This window comes from Heteronotia binoei, chromosome 12, assembly GCF_032191835.1.
Source record: "Heteronotia binoei isolate CCM8104 ecotype False Entrance Well chromosome 12, APGP_CSIRO_Hbin_v1, whole genome shotgun sequence".
NCBI lineage: Eukaryota > Metazoa > Chordata > Lepidosauria > Squamata > Gekkonidae > Heteronotia > Heteronotia binoei.
The window spans coordinates 75,281,392-75,302,254 of NC_083234.1; the positions used below are offsets into that span (position 1 = coordinate 75,281,392).

The window sequence follows — 20,863 nt, forward strand, 5'->3', positions numbered from 1 at the left end:
ATCTATATCTGGTTACAGTTGAAATATTATCATTGGCATTTTTCTTTAATAGACTTCATGGGTTTTTTGCAAAGGTTATATCTCTGAACGTTTCACTTTTGTATTTAAAAATGTTTATGAAAAATACACACAAAGATTGGTTATTATGAATGTGGCAAAAGCAGTTTTGAAATACAGTTACCTTGTTGGTTCACGGTGAATGAGAGGGATAAAGTATGTAAGTTGGTAACTTTTCATTGGACTTAGTTTTGTGGCTGGAATAATGCGTAAGCTTTTTTAGCTTAACACAGCTCTAGAGAATAAAGAACTAGGCTTGGTTTATATGTGCAACAAATTGAGAGAGGGAGGTGTCCATCCTTCTCTCATAACGAAGATGAAAATTATGCTTTTATCATCAGACTTCTAGAGCTTGAGGTGATAGAATCTACTGTACTGTTTTAGGCTGCAGACTTCCTTATCATGCAACTCTGCCTTGCAAACAGCATCTTGCCACATCAGCATCAGAGGTCTTCGCCTTAATAGCTCCTTGCTGTGTTGGCTTTCTACAGGGAAACTTTTATGCAAGGTAGCATTTTTTAAAAAATGCACTCCCTCACCTAGGGATCGAAGTGGTACAGTCTATTCTACCACCTATATACTCCTATCACTTTGTTTCCTCTTTATTTGGCTACATGTATTAGACCTTCTCCAATACTGGGGAAAGCGTTATGCTCGCCTTTACAGAAGCAAGGCCAATAAATACATTTTTTTTTATTTGCCTGTTTCTGTGTGCGTGTCTCTTTTGCCTATTGTCTCCACTTTGTTTTTAATGACTCTGGAGTTTTAAATCTGGCACTCTGCAATGATTTTATAGGCATCTGTTTTCTCCAGAGGAAAATTTGAACAAATAGTTAAATTCAAACTTTAAATTGGCAAAAACCCCCACTAACTTTAAATTTGCAGGACTGAAGACTATATGTGAATGGTAAATTTCTTATGTAGATGTAGGGAAACTAGACTGAAAAAAGCCCACTAGCTGTGAAATCAGAACTGCTCTGAAAATTATGTCTACTTTCTGTGGGTTCAAATAGACATCCTCTTGTAAGAGGACGTTCCTGTGGAATCTTAAGCTAATGAATGAAACTTTGTGCCTCATCTAATTTTCCTTATCATTGTTCATTTATTGCACTACCCTTTTTCATCTAAAATGTTTGTATCCTCCTAGAATGTTGGCATTTGGTTACAATCAAATAAATATTTCCTTCATTATCTCAGTGGTCTTGGATGTGTTTTTCCACTCCCCATATTAAGGATCTGCTGGTAGGTTTTTGAGATGCACAGCCTTGATTTAGCGCATCTAGTTGTTCAGTGTCTCATGTGCATATTTTAACCTTTACGATAGCTCTGTAGAGCAGATCAGTGTTATTATTTACCTATTTACAAAAGTGATAGCAACCAAGGTAGCTAACTAGCAAAAGCAGAACATTATAAAAACAGCAATTAAAATGTGGGACAGGAAGGAGGAATTATGGAGGGAACACTAAACAAACAAGCAAACAAAAGTCTTCACCTGCCTGCAGAAGACAATGCTGGAAGAGGACAGACAAGTATCCTGGTGATGGGAATTCCAGTTTTGGTGCCATGACTGAGAAGGCCCTTTCTCAGGATGCCATCTGCCTAAATTCAGAAGGTGGGAGCACCCAAAGCAAGGCCTCAGAAGTCAAATCAAGTAGTTATTTATTAGCTCAAGGCCATTATAGACTCAGGGAGTGCGTTCACACGTGCCTTAGCTCCGTCTTACCCAAGATTCCTGTTCAGATTTTATTAGGACCTCCAGACAACCACATCTGTCCCTCGAATACAACTTGTCAGCATCCCGACTTGCCCCGGTTTGATGTCGGTGTTATTAGACACCGGAGAAAGTCCGGTCCTTTTCTGCAGAAGCGGCACACATTCGGGTTATTCCTGTTTGGACAGCTCATGCGAGATACTGCCCCTTGGGATGTTTGGCATCTGCCCTCCCACTTTTTTTAAAAAAAAAAGCCCCAGGAGACATGCACACAGCTAATCATCGGGAATCTGAAGTGAGACTTCTGCTTCTCCAATCAACACAGAATCCACGTGAGTGGAGGAACAGAAAAAAAAATATTTCTTCAATGTGGAGGATTTCCAGATATCACTGTCACAGCTCATTTTCAGAAAAGTAGTTCCTGGCAGTCCCCTAGTTTGAATCGGCAACGTTAATTCCCGGAACTCCCCCCCCCCCCCTTTGAAGCAACGTTTGATTCCCCACCTCCCAACGTTTGGGTGCATGTTTAATGAAAACACCATAGCGGGATCACTGTATGAATGCTCAGGAACTGAATGAGAGATGACTTTGAATCTGCTTGATTGGTAGTGCACATGCTCCAAGAAAAGAGTGTGATAGCATCCAATACGTCTGATCGTTCAACAACAGGATGATATTGGGACGAGTCATATTCTTAGATGCTCATCTGATCGGCCCTGCGTCGAATCAATATTCAGCAGTTCAAATTGGAGCGCTGCACGCCCGCTTTTAATGTGACGTGTGACCGCACCCAGGGTGCATTCACACTACACTACATTAAATGTGTTTTGAAACTGGATTTTTGGCATTCTTACAAAGTAAAAATCCAGTTGCAAAACACATTATTTAGAATAGTGCGAGCACACCGTCAATATACATCCAGAACTTAAAGAGGTCAAATAACAACCAACATCAAGAAGATAAAAAAATAGCATTGAACTAAATAGGTTTGCAGGGCCTCAGAAGGTGATTGTAGTGGTTGGGTTGGGAGGCTGGAGCTCACAGAGAAAAAGAGAGAGGGGCTTAATAAGATCTAGTAAAGTTCATGCCAGAAGTAAACTTAGAGACTTCATTCATAGCTCATTCCCTTAGCCATTACAGGATACCAGCCCAGTGACATCTGGTCTAAATGAGGAGCCAACTGCTGCAAGAAACAAGGCTGCCACTGTTTGTTTGCTGGGGCATGGGTTGAGTTGTACTGGCCTGGATATTACCCAGCACACAGGAAAGGATTTGGTTCTTGGCCCCGTGTTCCTTTTGCAGCATTTATTGCCTACAAAAGCCCTGTAAAGTCTAACTGTCTGGGAGTAGCTCTCTCAGGGTCTCAGGCAGTAGTCTGCCAGCCGAAATCTTTCATAGTGGAGATGCTGGGAGAAATAAACCTGGGATATTTTGCATGCACCCTCCTGCTGAGTGGTGGCCTCTCCTGTGTTCTGAGTATGGTAATGGGATATTGCTGCCTGAGTATTGTGAAGGGGATCTTATCACTAGAGGCAGAGTTTGTGACAACAAAATAATGTCAAATGTTCCTTTGCTGTTTATTCATGTATTTCATTTCTCCCTGCCTGCCTTCCAAATGCTCTACTCCTCCAGGTTAGTCTCACAACCACTCATCAACACTTCTCCCCCACAGCAAGCTGGATACTCCTTTGACCAACCTCAGAAGGATGGAAGGCTGAGTCAACCTTGAGCTGGCTACCTGAACCCAGCTTCCGCTGGGATCGAACTCAAGCCATGAGCAGAGAGTTCGGACTGCAGTACTGCAGCTTTACCACTCTGTGCCACAGGGCTCATTTGAAACCACCTAGAAAACATCTATAGCAGGAGTGGCCAACAGTAGCTCTCCATTGGCCATGCTGGCTGGGGCTGATGGGAGTTGTAGGCAAAAAACATCTGGAGAGCTACCGTTGGCCACCCCTGATCTATAGAATGGTGATTAGAACCCAAGTTTCCTGGATCCTAGTCTGATATTCTGACCATTATACCACCCTAGGTTTAAGGCCTGGAATGAATAACTGATCTGATAAGAGGCCATATGAAGAAGCTTCTGCTAAGAGCAGCACCATGCTTTCAGGGTACTATTTCAGCGAAAACTTTAGCTGGGGCCATGCCTTTGCTGCAATACCACTAGGTTCTGACGGACATGAAGCAGGGTGGATGCGTCAGACCTCGGGCACATGCATGGCCCCAGCTACCCCATGGGGATGAGTCTCTGATTCGTGCAAAAGTTTCAAGGCTCAGTCCCTGACGTTCCCACTCTTCAGTGGCAGGCATTAAAAACACAGTAGCCAAACTTGCTTAACATAAGAGCCACCTGAAATAAATGTCAGATGTTTGAGAGCTGCAAGACATGAATGTCAGGGAGGGAAGGATGGAAGATGTGGAAGGGGGAGAGGTGGAAAGAAAGCAACTTTAACTTTAAATGCATTCTCCAAGCCACTGGCTTGTTTGGCTTGGAGAAGTGATTTAAAGAGACAAATGCCTTCTCCAAGCTGTTCCAACGGGGTGATGGGGGCTTCGAGAGCCACAGTATGTGTGAAAGAAGCCACATGTAGCTCCCAAGCTGCAGTTTGGCCATTATGAAAGCAGTAGTCTTTGCCTGAGACTGTACTGCATTGCTGCCAGCGATGGTAAACAATACTCAGTTATTCAGATCAGTGGTCTGACTCATTAGAAGGGATTTCATATTATGTGTGCATTCTGCAGTTTTGAGTTAGGAACAAAGAGCAGCAAATCGAGAACTGCAAGTTAGCTGAAAATGAAGTCTCTTGGGGTAAAAGATCTCTTTAGAGATCTGATGTGAAGCAGTGCATCTGCTGTCCCACAGGAACTCCCTACTTTGTTCTATGCTCTCCACTTGTATATTTGTAAATAAAGCAATAATATGAAGATGCCTCAGGTTTCTAATGTTCTCTTTCATCCAAGGAAAACCAAACCCAGTAGTGCTGACCCTGGAACTATTTGCTTTTTTTAGGAGGGGGGAAGTGTGATGCTGTAATGATTACAGAGGAAATAAATTGCTTTCCCCCCCTCTTGAATTAGTTTTTCTGAAAAGCACGAAGACAGGCCAGTTTGGGAAATGAAACACAAATTACCTTTTTAATTGCCACACCTGTCTTGTTCTTCCAACTGTGTGTCTTCTGAGACTAAAACAATGTACCTGCTCTTCTTTTTGGTCTCTTCTTGCCATCTTGTTTTCTTCTGATCTCTCTGGCTGTGCCTGTAGTAGTACTGGTGTCTCATGGGAACAGACCTCATGTGTGTATGATGCTGTGCTGGAAGCAGATACTCATGGGAATCAACCTAGAGCGGGAAAGAGAAGAAAATTAACACTCTCTCCATCACGAGAATACTATATGATTACATATCTCTGCCTGGTGATTAACTGCAGGGCACAGATTTGCCAAGGGAAAACTCCACTATTTAGCAAGCTTATTGCATTTGTTCTCATTCCTATCAACTGCCTTCAGAGGGAGGTCAGAAAGCCAGATACCCCTCCACTGCATCTGGATCTAGTTCCAGCCGCCAGTACCTCTTCCCTTCAGCTTCCAGCTGCTACTGCTGAGCCCCCAAAGGGAGGGCAAGAAGCAGATTGGCAGGAGGGCTTGCTGTCAGCTTCCAATCACAGAAGGAAAGTAGGAAGAAGGATTTCTAAAAAACTAAACATTGCTATTTCAATTCCTGTGAGTTTCTTTGGCAGCCAATTTTTGGCTCAAAGGTATCAATGAAAAACAAACAATTTTAACGGACTCTAATGAAGAAAACAAAATCCGTGACCCAGCCTTTAGGGTGCTTTCTACCACTGTCCCTCAGAGGGCAGGTTTCTCAAGAATCCTGTGCCTAAAGGATGGATTAGGAAATAGCCTCATGCTTTTCCCCAGGCCTGATTTTCCTTTCGGCCTTCGAGCAACAAAGATCTGCAGGCCAAATAGATAGCTTGAAGTAATTCTCTCATGATGTCCACGACATTGTTTCCCTGTGCAGTATGTAAACAGCCATGAGGGGGGCATATTTAGTACTCCTGTGGCACCACCCGGTGTGGAAGTGAGATAAATACATATATGCTCTTCCAGCAGCAGTATTATCACATATACAACAGTGTAGAATAATGTCACAGGGAAATGGACAAGCATGTAGGGAGACCTGAACTAAAATTATGTGTTAGGTACTACCAGAAATGACATCTCTTGTCAGCTTTCCAGTATCATCTAGGACAAGGGTCCCCAACCCCCGGGGTCGTGGTCCGGTATCAGTCCATGACCTGTTAGCGACTGGGCTGTGGAGTGGGGCAGAGGCACCACACTGCCCCTTTCGCTTGCCTCACTCCGAAGCACTGCCTCTTTCATTCTCCTGGGGTTCCCAGGCAGGTGGCAGGGGCAGCATGGCAGTGACCTTTGCCTACCCCTCATTTAAAGACCCCCACAGGGGCAGGGATGGGGTGTGGGCATGGGGGCAGCCTGAGGCAGCAAAAACCCCAGCACCTCCACCGGTCCATGGAAAAATTTTCCTCCACGAAACCGGTCCCTAGTGCCAAAAAGGTTGGGGGCCACTGATCTAGGATTGCTTATTCCATGCTGGCCTTTTGGTAACGTGCTCCGGATGTGCATCCCACTCACAACATAGGCTTCTGGCAAATTCTTTAGAGCATCCTGCATAAGGATGTGTATCATCTGGCATGAACAGCCATATATGCTGCTGGCCATCAGTACAGCCTATGTACAAAGTTGCCTCAAATTGAGTTAAGCTATTGCTTCAGCTAATCTAGAAAACAGTTGGATAAGCTTCAGTTTCTTTTTCTCTCAAACAGGCCTGCCATCGCTTTTGTAATCCCCCCCCATCTCTGAACCAACCCGCATTTCCCCCCTGCTCACTCCCTTGCTCTGAGGGAAAACGGGTCAGCAACGATTTTTGGGCTCACAATACCCACAATGCCCCTCTCTCAATCAAGCGGCTCTTTAGCCCGCCACCCACTCTTTAACACCTGATTGGTCCAAGGCGGAGGGGGAGATCAATGCAACTTCATGATTGGCTTCCTCTGCCCACCAATTACAAGGTTCGGCACGCCCCTCGCCTTTAGTGCTATTGGCTCCGTCATCTACCTGGACCCTGGCATGGATCGGACTTGTGGAAGTGTTTCTAATTGGCTCTTCGACTTTGAAGGGGCTGGGTCTTGGCCTACTTGCTGATTGGTCTGCGCCTCACCTGCCGAGCTTCCTGACTGGCTCAGTCGATCCCGTCGCCCACGCCCATTGGCCGCCCCGCCCCGTGTGTGTAATCCGATTGGCTGCGGCGGCCCGGCCCGGTATCCGGGTAAGATGGCCGCAGTCGAAGAGTGCTCGCCCTCCGTTCCTTGGAAGTCGGTGTCTCTTACTCACGTCGAGTATCCCGCAGGTAAAGCGTCCGCATCTTGGCGTTGCTCGGGCTGGTCGCCACCTGTCCGTTTTAAGCAGGCTTCCGAGCCGAGATGGACTTCAGGGCGGTCCTGAGGGCTCGGGTGGGAGCTGCCAGAAAGTGAGCCATTGATGAGTGATGGGTTAGGCTGAGTGGTGCGCATGCGTACTTTGAACGGCGGCGCACCTGCCAGATAGTGAGCTACTCGTGGCCGTAGCGCGCATGCGTGGCACCCCTGGGCTTTGCCTAGGCAGGCTGCAGGCTGCTGTAGTGGGGAGTTTTGATGATGGGGGGCGGGGGGAGTGCATGAGGGAGGCAACTTTTGCTCTGGATATGCTTGTAGCCGTTGCATGCGATTGCTCCTTAGCATTGTCCTTTTGGCTTGCATTTTCTCCCATTTGTTGGGGTTGCCTTGTCTCATGACACACCCCTGTCACCATATCACAAAAACAATAGAACCGGCTGGCTCAGACTGAACCTGCACTTTTCTAGCATCCTGTTTCCAGGATGGTCAGATGCCTTTGCAAGGAGGGCGGGCTTGAAGGCAGTACCCCTATTTGGCTGGTTGCTTCCCCCATGTCCATCAGCTGGCATGCTTCCTCTCTGGACGGTGGTGATCTCACCATTGGCACTGGGGAGCAGAGGTAATAATTCTTGATAGGCCTCTTCTATTATCCCCCCCCCCCCAATCTGCTAAGCCACTGGATCCTTCCACATCTTGATGTGGAAAAGGGAGGAGCCGTGGCTTGGTAGAAGGGTGTCAGCCTTGTATACTGACGATCTCCAGTTAAAGGATCTCAGGTAACAGGGAAAGACACTTTTCTGCTTGAGACCCTGGGAGATCTGCTGATGGTTGAAGGAGAAAATACGAAGCTAGATGGACTGATGTTTCGACAGGGCATCTCCCGATGTTCATGTCCCATTGTCCAGCTGTGTGAAGAAATGTTTTGTCTCTCCTGAATCTGTTGAGCCATTCGGCAATGGTTTTTCTACTTTAATAATATTCATACTGTTCTCTGAAACTTTATAACCTTTACAGGTATGAGTAGATCAGGGACGATCATCCTCCAACCCTAGGATTCTATCCAGGCTTTGGGGGACTCCCTGTATGTCCTTGTAGTACTTCTTACATCTTTTACCAGGGATTGTTGTGTACAAAAATAGGCGGCAGAGCTCATTAGCTTAACTCATCATATGCTGCCCCCCCAGCCAAAAGCAACTGAATGCAAGAAAGGAGAGCCCCGGGCGAGCAAGGCCTGCTTCGGCCGGCTAGAGATCCAGCCAGTCCAAGTAGGCTTCGCTTGCCTGGGGCTCTCCTGGGCCACCCTGCCCCCAGTCAAAAGGCCAGCAAGCCACCCTCCGCCCAAAATCACATAAGTTGTGGAGAAAGGGTGGCATGGGCTTCTCCAGGGGTTAATGAGGGCTGCTGGGGGCATGGCAAAGCCCCTGGTGGCTGACTGGCTGCCCGCTCTCCTAATCCAGGGATTGTTATGCAGCTGTACCTACTATTCGATGGACAAGGTAGGTGGGGAGAAAGGGGGGGCATCAGAAAGTTTCAGGAGTTGTGCTCCTGTGAGCTGCTGCTGAATTGAGGCCTGTTTTTACACAATGAAATAGCTTTTTGAGCTTAGAAGCTGCATAGATCATAGAGAAAAACAGTTTGAACTTCCGATGAAAACCAAAAGGTGCGATTCTCCACTGGAGGGGATTGATACAGTTGCACTGAACAGCAGAAGGACATATTTGGGAAACTGATGTTGATCAAACTCAAGTAAATTCCCCTCTCCCAAATCAGTTGTTTTGCAATTTGACATATGGGAGCTTCCCAGACTCATAACACTCACAGACATTTGTTTCATTTGTTGCACATGAGGACTAATGGAACTGACAAGGCTTTCCCAAGAAAATGGATTGGGAGGAGAGATCTGAAAGGTAGAGAAGGTGCCTACCCAAAAAGGCAGATAACCCCAAGCAGCTAAGATAGTAGAACAGAGATGTTAAACTCATTTGTTATGATGGCTGGATCTGACATAAATGTCACTTTGTTGGGCTGGGCGATGTGTGCCATAAAATGTAACACAAGGTACCGGAGATATAAACTTCATAAAGATGATTTCGGCAATAGGCTTGATTGGATTAAGTGTGACATGCAGAGAGGTAGTAGGCATGGAGATATCAGCATTGCTAATGAGACAGGAAACCTAGGGCTCAGTTTAGTCCAGGAGGATTCAGTCTAGGAGGATGCAAAGAATAAATGGAAATAAGCATTGTGCAGGGGGTTGGACTAGATGACCCTGGAGGTCCCTTCTAACTCCATGATTCTATACGTCTGAAGAAGTGAGCAGTGACTAATAAAAGTTCATAAAGGAAAAGGTAGTCCCTTGTGCAAGCACCAGTCGTTTCCGACTCTGGGGTGATGTTGCTTTGACAACGTTTTCACGGCAGACTTTTTACAGGGTGGTTTGCCATTGCCTTCCCCAGTCCTCTACACTTTCCCCCAGCAAGCTGGGGACTCAATACTACTCATTTTACCGACCTCGGAAGGATGCAAGGCTGAGTCAACCTCGAGCTGGCTACCTGAACCCTGCTTTCACCGGGATCGAACTCAGGTCATGAGCAGAGCTTAGGACTGTAGTATTGCAGCTTTACCACTCTGCACCATGGGGCTCTTAACAAAAGTTCATACTCTACTGAACTCTTACACCTTCTACTGCTATTAGAAACAACAGCGTTCAAAAAACAGTGTGGGAACATTTTAACCTTCCAGGACATTCAGTTGCTGACCTAAGAGTAGCAGTTCTCTTACAAAGGCATTTCAAAAGAGATTAGAAAGAAAGACTGTTGAATTGCAACTGATAATGAAGCTCAAGACAATGCATCCTCCTGGACTGAATTAAGACCTAGGTTTCTTCTCTTGTTACCAGCCTGCTGTTGTCATTTGGTGTCTGAAATCACTTCTCTCTGCAAGATATAAGGACAGATGGACCCACATTCTAGCTGTATCTGAAGAAGTGATCAGTGACTCATGAAAGCTCATGCCCTACCACAAATTTTGTTAGTTGTTAAAGTGCTACTGGACTCTTGCTCTCTTCCACTAATAAAGATTGCAAGCTGTGCTGTTAGGTTTCTCTCCCACCCCCCCTACTCCCAGTCTGTTAGAACAGAAAAGGGGATTCCTTTTCTGGCTGTTTCACTCCCCTCCCCCTCTCTCTGAAGAACTGTGTCCACATATAAAAGCTTGTACCTGGAATAAAACTTTGTCTTAAAGGTGCCACGGTACCCTGCTTCCCTACTGGGCTCTTGCTCCCTTCCACTAATACAGTTTGTATGCTGTGCTGTTAGAACTGGAAAAGGGGATCTCTCTCTCTCATGCTTTCACTGGCTCTTTCACTCCCCTTCATTCTGTCCCATGCAAAGCTGGAAGTAGGAGAGGAGAGAGCTGGGCAAAAGTGAGCTGTGATGCCGGAAGCAGACAAAAGCCAGTTGCTTGTGGAATGGATAGGAACCCTGCAGGGGCCAGTTCTGTCCCACTGGCCGTATGTTTGACAACTCTGCTGAGTAGAATACTTTGGGTTAGGTGGAAGCGTTTGGGTTACGACCCAGCTGTTTCTTTTAAACTCGCCGTCATACTCTTGTTAGCACAAGATGGGTAGCTGCATTAGACTATCTGCAGCAGCAGAAAAGAGCAAATGTCCAGGGACTCCTTGAAGACTAACAAAATTGGTGACAGGGCAGGAGTTTTCATTTGTCATTGCTCACTTCTTCAGATGCAGCAAGAATGTGAGACCATCTGTCCTTATGAGCAAATTTGGCCACCCCTGGTATAAACCAACATGTAAGCTGCATATTTGGAGACAGCTTCAAGAGGGGGTTGGATAAGCATATGGAGTAGAGGTCCATCAGTGGCTATTAGCCACAGCTTATTGTTGAAACTCTCTGTCTGGGGCAAGTAATGCTCTGTATTCTTGGTGCTTGGGGGGGCAACAGTGGGAGGGCTTCTAGTGTCCTGGCCCTGCCTATGGACCTCCTGATGGCACCTGGATTTTTTGGCCACTGTGTGACACAGTGTTGGACTGGATGGGCCATTGGCCTGATCCAGCATGGCTTCTCTTATGTTCTTATGAGAACTCATGAAGAGTAGAGTGATTTCAGATGCTAAATGACAATAGCAGTTGTGATTGCATCAGGTGTGATATGTGGAGGGTGTGGAGAAATCAGCATTGGTCATGAGGCAGGAAACCTAGGTCTCGATTCAGTCCAGATGGGCACGTTGCCTTGTTCATAGATCCAGAGGAGTTGCAGTTCAGCCGTCTTCAGCTTGCTGGCACTGTCTGATGCTTTGATCAGAATGTATTACTGTTTGGAGAATTTTAAGGCTGAATTTATGCTGGGGCTGAACCCTGCAATCTTTTTGCAGTGCCCACGTTCAGCCCTGGGACAACAGAAAGTAGCCCCAGAGCAAGTGCAAAGGTTCAGCCTCCATGCATTAGGTCTTAAAGAAGACGGCTTCTAGAGCAGGGTGTGGTAATGCCTAGCATTCTCTCTCTCTCCTTCTCCCCCCCCCCCCCCACTTTCGAAGCACTTTGAGATTAGACGCATTGTGGCAGTAAAGGAAAATCACATTTATTATTTATCTTGCTTTGATATTTAGCTCCCTCGTCTCACATTTCCTGCACGAAGCTGGGATTTCTTTATGCTAACAGGCTGGGCTGCTAAGGCTTGTAGCTGTGTGCACATGCGGAAAGGGTGTGCCTATTGCTGAATAACCCAGCTAGTTTTTCTGCTTTTTCACATTTGAATTTCTGCACATTAACCGATAAGACGCTTTAGAGTCCCTGGGTTAACTTTTTAAAAAGCTGCACGCGAGTAAACAGCATAAGGTTGCTGGACTCAGGTTGGGAAAGTTGTGAAGATTTGGGGATAGAACCTGGGGAGGACTGGGACCTCATTGGGTACAGTGTCATAGAACCCTCCCTCCAGAGAATCCGTTTTCTCCAGGGGAGCTGACCTCTGTAGTCTGGAGATGAGCTGGAATTCCGGGGTTCCACCTAAAACAGCAGATGAAAGTTTGCAAAGGCACACATCACATGGCCTGAAAAGCAAGCAGGATGCTAGGTCAGCAGCTCTGGTGTACAAAAGGTTGTATGGGGCAGCAAATAACCATATCTAGCATCCAACCAAAAAGAGCACCGTGGCACAGAGTGGTAAAGCTGCAGTCTGAACTCTCTGCTCACAACCTGAGTTTGATCCTCGGTGGAAGCTGGGGTTTCAGGTAGCCGGCTCGAGGTTCAGCCTTCCATCCTTCCGAGGTCGGTCAAAGGAGTCCCCAGCTTGCTGGGGGGAAAGTGTAGAGGACTGGGGAAGGCAATGGCAAACCACCCCGTAAAAGTCTGCCGTGAAAACGTTGTGATGCGATGTCACCCCAGAGTCAGAAAGGGCTGGTGCTTGCACAGGGGACTACCTTGACGTTTAGCATCCATCCAATTATTTCTTCCTCTTCTCTGCTGAACATATTGAGGCTGTTAAGCTTGAATTTATTTGTTTATTATTATTTATTAGCTTTATGAATCGCCTCACCCCACCTTTCTCCTCCCTGGGGACCCAGACAGGCATACTTCTTCTCCTCTCTTCCGTTTTACCCTCACAACAATCCTGTGAGGTAGCTTAGTCTGAGAGTGCGTGACTGCCCCAAAGTCACCTGGTGAGCTTCCGTGGCAGAGCAAGGATATGAGCCTGGGTCTCCCAAATCCTAGTCCGACATCCCAGGCACTGTAGCACACTGGCTCTCGATTGGCCATAGTGAGCCGCCAGAGTTTTACACCTCAGTCTAGGTAAGGAGTTCCTCTCTTTTTGGGCCCTGGATCACAGACCACAGGCTTTTGAGCTGTGTGCATAAAGCAGGTAAGCATCCAAATATGCAGCTTACAGGTTGGTTTATACCAGGGGTGGCCAAACTTGCTCTACGCAAGAGCAACACAGAATAAAGATCAGATGCCTGAGAGCCACAAGACATGAACATCAGGAGTTTGAGAGCAGAAGAAAGGGAGGGAGGAAAGAAGGAAGGAAGACAGGCCAAATAGGTGGGGGTAGGCAAGAGGGAGGGAGAGGCTGAAAGAAAACAACTTTATGTGCATTTTGCCAGCTGATTTGGCTTGGCAAAGTGATTTAAAGAGAGAAATGCCTTCTCCGTGCCGGCCGACACAGCGGTGGGGGCTTTGAGAGTCACACAATATGTGTGAAAGAGCCACATGGGGCTCCCGAGCCACAGTTTGGCCAACCCTGGTTTATACCATGTTGCTTTTAGTGGGATGCATGTTTGCAATGCATTCCTTTCACGTTCTGGGCTGGGGGTGGGACACACTCCGCTGAAGATATGTTGGGTCAGCAGCACCTGCTCTTGGATGCGCATTTGCTGTATTCTAAAAATCACTGGTATTTCCGTTTTTTTCAGACACAACACTTTGTTCCTCTGTAGAGTTAGAACAACAACAGCAACGTGCAGATTCCCAAATTTGGTGTACACTGTAGTGGTTAAGTGCGCGGACTCTTATCTGGGAGAACCGGGTTTGATTCCCCACTCCTCCACTTGCACCTGCTGGAATGGCCTTAGGGCAGCCAGAGCTCTCTTATCTGGGAGAACCGGGTTTGATTCCCCACTCCTCCACTTGCACCTGCTGGAATGGCCTTAGGGCAGCCAGAGCTCTCTTATCTGGGAGAACCGGGTTTGATTCCCCACTCCTCCACTTGCACCTGCTGGAATGGCCTTAGGGCAGCCAGAGCTCTCTTATCTGGGAGAACCGGGTTTGATTCCCCACTCCTCCACTTGCAGCTGCTGGAATGGCCTTAGGGCAGCCATAGCTCTCTTATCTGGGAGAACCAGGTTTGATTCCCCACTCCTCCACTTGCAGCTGCTGGAATGGCCTTGGGTCAGCCATAGCTCTCTTATCTGGGAGAACCGGGTTTGATTCCCCACTCCTCCACTTGCACCTGCTGGAATGGCCTTGGGTCAGCCATAGCTCTGGCAGAGGTTGTCCTTGAAAGGGCAGCTGCTGTGAGAGTCCTCTCAGCCCCACCCACCTCACAGGGTGTCTGTTGTGGAGGAGGAAGATAAAGGAGATTGTGAGCCACTCTGAGATGCTGAGATTCAGAGTGGAGGGCAGGATATAAATCCAATATCTTCTGAAGGAGAGTTAGCTAAAGTAGGACATCTAAGTTATAGTGCCAGCGTCCTAATAATCAAGGCAGTTGTTTTAATGTCCCCATAGTAGTCATTCTGATGCGTATTTCTGCAAAACAATTCCCAGGACGCAGTTTGAACTGATTCGTATGTTTTGTAATCTGCCTTGAGTCTCGACAAGAAAGGCAGATTATAAATGAAGCACACAGAAAATAAAAACCAAAATATAATCGGAAGGCACCTTTCTGAAACAGCACAGTGGTCAGTACCAAGGTGGGAGACCCACTTCAGGTTCCCCGATGGAAGGCGGGGGGGGGGGTGTTGGTGGTGGTTGTGTAAGTGCAGAAGGTTCAAGACTGTGCTGTGTTCTGCCTTAGCGAAACCGTCTTGCAGAAAGCACCCTCATTATTGATGGACATTGACAAAGCTAACCTAGGCAGCCCTTAGCAGAAAAAATTGCAGAAGTCTATGGAAATCCTTGGAGTGTGCTGATCCGGATCTTGCGTTGAGGTTATTATCCATCGGTTGGGGTGGATCCTACCGTCGAATTCCTAATTCCCTTCCTCCCTATGGCCCTGGCTCCAGGTGGTTTTTGTTCACAGAGGTCGCACAATTGATTCCCAAGCGCAGCTCATCCAGCAGTCTAAAGGAGAGCCTCTTTCACCAGCTGATAAGCTGTTGGAGTCCAAACTAGCTGTGGAGGTCTCCTCTATCCGGTTCAGCATAGTGGCTAAAAGGGGTCCAGATTAAAGGATTAGCCACCGTGAGAGTTAGGAAGAAACCTCTCCATTCCCACTACCAAAATGAAACTCGAGGGGGATGCTAGCTCAGGAGGCAGATTCTCTTCCATCGTTGAGAGCTTGGCGGTAGTAACTTCAAGAAATGTACTATTTTATTTAGAATTGTCATCTATGCAGGTACCCTGGTCAGTGTTCTCTCTAAGCTGCAGAGTCTTGTGAGCAAAAATTCTACTTCATGAGCTGGCATTAAAGCTGTGAGCTGCAGCATCCATGAGTGTGCTCTGGGGTCCTCCTTCCTGAGCTAAGACAAAAATGTGTGAGCTAGCTCACGCTAACTCAGCTTAGAGGGAACACTGACCCTGGTATGGTGTGCAAAGGGACATAGTGTGGTCTGAATTCTGCAGAGAGGGCTGGTGGTGTCTAAGGGTGTGTTTTAGCTCCAGGTTTGACAAGCCAGATGCCTGCAGGGAATCATAGAAGGAGAGGATGGTTAGGAAGACTTACCAGTCTCCTCAAATCATCTCTTCCAGGATTCTGTGATTCTTCAGAAGGCTCATTTCCCCCTCTTCCCTATGGGTACTTCTAATGGCTCTCGGCGTTTTGTGCTTCCTAAAGAGTATTCAGTCCTCCTTCAGGCTGTGTTTTTTGTTTTTTCATTTTGGTTAATTTACAAAGTCATATTTTTTTTCTGTGCATCCTGGGGAATTCCTCAAGCAGGAATGGCCAAACTTCCTTAATGTAAGGGAAAGGAAAGGTCCCCTGTGCAAGCACCAGTCGTTTCCAACTCTGGGGTGACGTTGCTTTCACAACGTTTTCACGGCAGACTTTTTATGGGGTGGTTTGCCATTGCCTTCCCCAGTCCTCTACGCTTCCCCCCCAGCAAGCTGGGGACTCCTTTGACCGACCTCAGAAGGATGGAAGGCTGAGTCAACCTCAAGCCAACTTCCTGAAAACCCAGCTTCCGCTGGGGATCGAACTCAGGTTGTGAGCAGAACTTAGGACTGCAGGACTGCAGCTTTAACAGTCTGCGCCACAATGCTCTTCTTAATGTAAGAGCCACACAGAATAAATAGGAGATGTTTGAGAGCCACAAGACATGAACGTCAGATGTTTGAGGAAGGGAGGGAGGGAGGAAAATATGGGTGAGGAAGAGTTGAAAAGAAAGCAACTTTAACTTTAAATGCATTCTCCAAGCTGCCAGCTGGATTGTCTTGGAGAAGTGATTTAAAGAGGCAAATGTCTTCTCCAAGCCAGCCAATTGAGTGATGGAGGCGTCAAGAGCCACACAATACATGTGCAAGAACCACATGTGGCTCCTGAGTCTCAGTTTGGCCACCCGTGTCCTCAAGTATACCAAGACCCCTGATTTGTCTGTGCGTTGTGCTGCTTTATGAATTACTTCTTGCAGTTGTCCTCCTGGTCCGATTCCATCAGAACCTGGGGTTCTTTAGAATCAAGGTTATAAAACACAAAACAGCTGGAAGCTCAACAGCAGAGAATACGGAAAGATACCAGGGTTGCAGACCCTGTGAAAATTTCCCTGAAACAATTGGAGGAGCATTAGAAGCCTCTGTACATGAATCTTTCCACATAAATACAAGCTGTGGCATCAGGCCCCGGGTTTGGAAGCGCAAGACCTCTGCTTTCCGCTTGCCTCCAAAGTTTCTAGCTCTCATGATCGCAAAGACAGGCTTCCAAACATGGACTCCAGTTCAGTTGGCTTCCCAGTAGTTGGGAGAGGGATACGCTGCCCCACCTAGTTGGCATGTAAGCTGCCCTGAGTCTGCTTTGGTGGGGAGGGCGAGATATAAGTCAGACAAATAAATAGTTTCTTGGCTTGCCCCATGACAAATGGGCTCAGAATCAGCAAATATATTGTGCGTATAATGCCCGATCTTTCGCTAAGGGGGAAAAAAACAACTGGATTATGGAAGGTTTATTTCTCCCGCAAAACGCATACGGCTGTGGCATTAACTGCAGAATTGGCTGAAGTCGGAAATTGCATATAATTCAAAGGCTGCCAGATGCCTCCTTCCATCAGAACAAAGCTGCAGCTGTGACCTGGAGAGATCAGAGCTAATTGGGAATACAGGCATCCAGGAAAGGATCATTACTAAGAAATGAGGGAGCCAGGAGCGGCGGTGAGGGGGGCAGGAAGGGATCTTTCGCCATGGGGAACCAGCTATTCAGAGATTATGTGTTGCAAGGGGTTGCAGAGTGTCCCTCTTGAAGTTCGATGGGTTTTAGAAAAAGAATACTGTAAGGTGTGTGTGTGTGTGTTTTGCTAGCTGAAAATTATCGAGTGTCTTTTCTGTGCTCTTAGCTTCCCAAAGTACAAGCTATCTTTTCCCTCCTTGAATGCCGTGAAAATGTGAGATGTTCATTGGTCAAGAATGCAGAAAGAGTCTAGTGCAGAGGTCCCCAACCCCATGTCCGTGGACTGGTTCCGGTCCGTGGCCTGTTAGCAACTGGGCTGTGAGTTGTATAATTATTTCATTATATATTACAATGTTGTAGTAGTAGTAGTAAGAAGAAGAAGATGACAACATTGGATATATATCCTGTCCTCCACTCTGAATTTCAGAGTCTCAGAGTGGCTCACAATCTCCTTTACCTTCCCCCCACCCCCACAACAGACACCCTGTGAGGTAGGTGGGGCTGAGAGGGCTCTCATGGAAGCTGCCCTTTCAAGGACAACTCCTGCAGGAGCTCTAGCTGACCCAAGGCCATTCCAGCAGCTGCAAGTGGAGGAGTGGGGAATCAAACCTGGTTCTCCCAGATAAGAATCCGCACACTTAACCACCACACCAAACTAATAGAAATAAAGTGCGCAATTGTATCATCCTGAAACCATCGCCCTTCCCCCCTGTCATGATCCTGGGCCTAAGCAGGGAAGCCTGCTTAAGAGTACTGGGAAGAGCCTGCATTTCCCAGGATCCCCTCTATCCCTCTGATTGGGTGGCAAGAGTTTTTGGAGGGAAACTGGCCCAGAGAGGGGTGGGGCCTGGGAGAACATAAGAACATAAGAGAAGCCATGTTGGATCAGGACAATGGCCCATCCAGTCCATCACTCTGTGTCACACAGGGGCCTACACACACACACACACTGTGGCTAATAGCCACTGATGGACCTCTGCTCCATATTTTTATCTAACCCCCTCTTGAAGCTGGATAAGGAGGCGATAAAAGGGCCAAGCCCAGGAAGGTGTTCTTTTCCTAGGAGGCAGAGCTGTGGAAGGGCTGCTGCCAGGAAGAGACCCTCGCCCTGTGAGCTAGGGTGAGTAGGCCCAGATCTGACGGCTTAGGGACAGAAAGGGCATTTGGTTATTTTTCCCTTCACCCCTTTTACTGTTTTATGCACCTAGTTTGTTATATTGCACTGACCTTTTAAATAAACCTTCTCCCCCCGCCCCCGTTGTTAACTCTGCCTGGTCCTCACGCCCATTATTTGGCCTAAGCTAAGGGAGGCCTAGAAGGGCTTGGGAGGGGACTCTGGGCCTTCTCAAGGAACACCCTTAACCCAGAGTGGTGGCAGCAATTGGTAAGACCCCGCTGAGTCGTGACACCCCCACACCAGTCCCTTGAAAAATTGTCTTCTGCAAAACCGGTCCCTGGTGCCAAAAAGGTTGGGGACCGCTGGACTCTAGTGACAAGGGTGTCTCAGCTTCTGTGATCTCAGGGACACCCCCAACCCTGAGTCCAGGTAAAGATCTGAAGCTGGGAATAGTAAGTTCCGTAATAAAGTTGGCACCAAGCACCAGTTTCCGTGTGTCCCTCTGTGCTTGAGCGGCCACTCATTAATACAGGAAGCTCCGCTCAGCAGCAGTGTGGAGTTGAGAAGGGTCTTGCACTGTCCCTTGCCCATTTTAAGACTGCAGCAGTGCCATTCTGCACAGGATGTGAACTGGTCTGCTCAGTGCAGGGGAAACAGAAGGAATATTGGCCAACATCAGGGGGTTTTTTTGGAGCAAGAACTCCTTTGCATATTAGGCCACGCACCCCTGATGTAGCCAATCCCCCTGGAGTTTACACTAGGCCCTGTGCTAAGTGCCCTGTAAGCTGATGGAGGACAGGCTACATCAGGGGGTGTGGCTAATATGCAAAGGAGTTCCTGCTACCAAAATAAGTCCTGGCCAACATTATTGCAGAACTGACTCTTCCCAAACTCCATATTTTCACCTGGACTCATAGGATATGGGTCTCTGAGATCATAGATTCTGAGACAATTTTGGCACATGTGCTTGGGCACTGACATGCACGCCACATCCAAAAGAGTGAGGTAGTGCTAAAGTGCAGAACATCTGTCTCTTGCCATTTAGAAATGTCCTTTGCTAGGTCTGCCTTGGGGCTTCCATCCATGCTATGTCAGCCCTTCCATCCATGCTATGTCAGGGGGGCACAGTGGAAGGGCTTTTAGCCTCACTGGTGGACCTCTTGATGACACTTGGGTTTTTTGGCCACAGAGTGTTGGACTGGATGGGCCATTGGCCTGATCCAACATGGCTGCTCTTATGTTCTCAGCCTTTTAACATCATACCCTTCAGGATCTCTTCCCCACCAAACAGCCTGAGAAATGTAAGCATATCGGCTATAGCGGGGTCCCCAACCCCCGGGTCACGGACTGGTCCCAGTCCACAGCCTGTTACCAACCAGGCCATGCAGCCTTGCTGCCCTGCCCCCCCCCCCCGTGGCGTCTCCTCCCCCCTCCGTTTTCACAACTGTAAGGCCCCGGAAGGGGCAGTGAAGCGCCTTCTGGGCTCTTTAAAGGCAGACCTCCCCACCCCCAGTCGATCAGCTGATTGTCGGCAGAGGGGAGGAGGTCGGCCTTTAAAGATCCCGGAAGGTGCTTCACCGCCCCTTCCGGGGCCTTACAGTTGTGAAAACTGTAAGAGGAGGGGCGGCGCTGCAGGGGGGCAGGAGGCCGAATTTGGTGCCCCCACCCTGTTGGCCTTGGAGCCATGGTAGGCGGGCTAGCCCTGGGGCCAGTCCCTGGTGCCAAAAAAGTTGGGGGCCACTGGGCTCTAGAACGTTTAGGGAGGGACGGTGGCTCAGTGGTAGAGCATCTGCTTGGGAAGCAGAAGGTCCCAGGTTCAATCCCTGGCATCTCCCAAAAAAAAAAGGGTCCAGGCAAATAGGTGTGAAAAACCTCAACTTGGGACCCTGGAGAGCCTCTGCCAGTCTGAGAAGACAATACTGACTTTGATGGACCAAAGGTCTGATTCAGTGTAAGGCAGCTTCATATGTTCATATATGTTTGCATTTCACGTCAAGGGCTCTGTGGAATGCCCTGGGAGTGTGGACTCCAGGGCTCTTCTTGTAGAGAAATCCCAGCAGGAACTCATTTGCATATCAGGCCACACCCACTGACATCACCATTGTTTCACACCAGGCTTTTTTGTAGAAAAAGCCCTCCAGGAACTCATGTGCATATTAGTTGCCGCCAAGCCAGCTGGAACTGCATTCCTGCTCAAACAATGATGTTACCAGCCGTGAAAACCTGAAATCTTTGATAAAGCTATGGTAGACTCCATATATGTGGCTTTCAGGGCATGCTTGTATCCCTGAGCAAGTGGAGTGTCCACTCAACGTTTTCCTGGCACTGCATGTTACGAAATAAATGGATGACTTTGGAGCTGCTGGCCCCCCATTACTGATCTTCTCCAGTGGCACAGATAGATTTTTGAGGAATCCTAGAAACACAATTTGGAAGCCTCGGGTCTAGTAGCTGTAAAACAGCCTTCCTTTCAA

At 47.7% G+C, this 20,863-nt stretch overlaps 1 protein-coding gene and 1 long non-coding RNA gene across 2 annotated transcripts in view; both read left to right on the top strand.

Moving 5' to 3' along the window:
- Nucleotides 1-1,248, top strand: LOC132579954 (uncharacterized). The gene is made up of 2 exons (XR_009556020.1): nt 1-347; nt 407-1,248. It is a non-coding gene; the product is annotated as an uncharacterized LOC132579954 (long non-coding RNA).
- A 5,675-nt stretch (nt 1,249-6,923) lies between these two features.
- DOLPP1 (dolichyldiphosphatase 1) overlaps nt 6,924-20,863 on the top strand; it is a 39,444-nt gene continuing 25,504 nt past the window's right edge. The window contains exon 1 of the mRNA XM_060251055.1: nt 6,924-7,198. Coding sequence (XP_060107038.1) covers nt 7,123-7,198 — 76 coding nt within the window. The 5' untranslated portion in view covers nt 6,924-7,122. The remainder of the gene's footprint in view (nt 7,199-20,863) is intronic.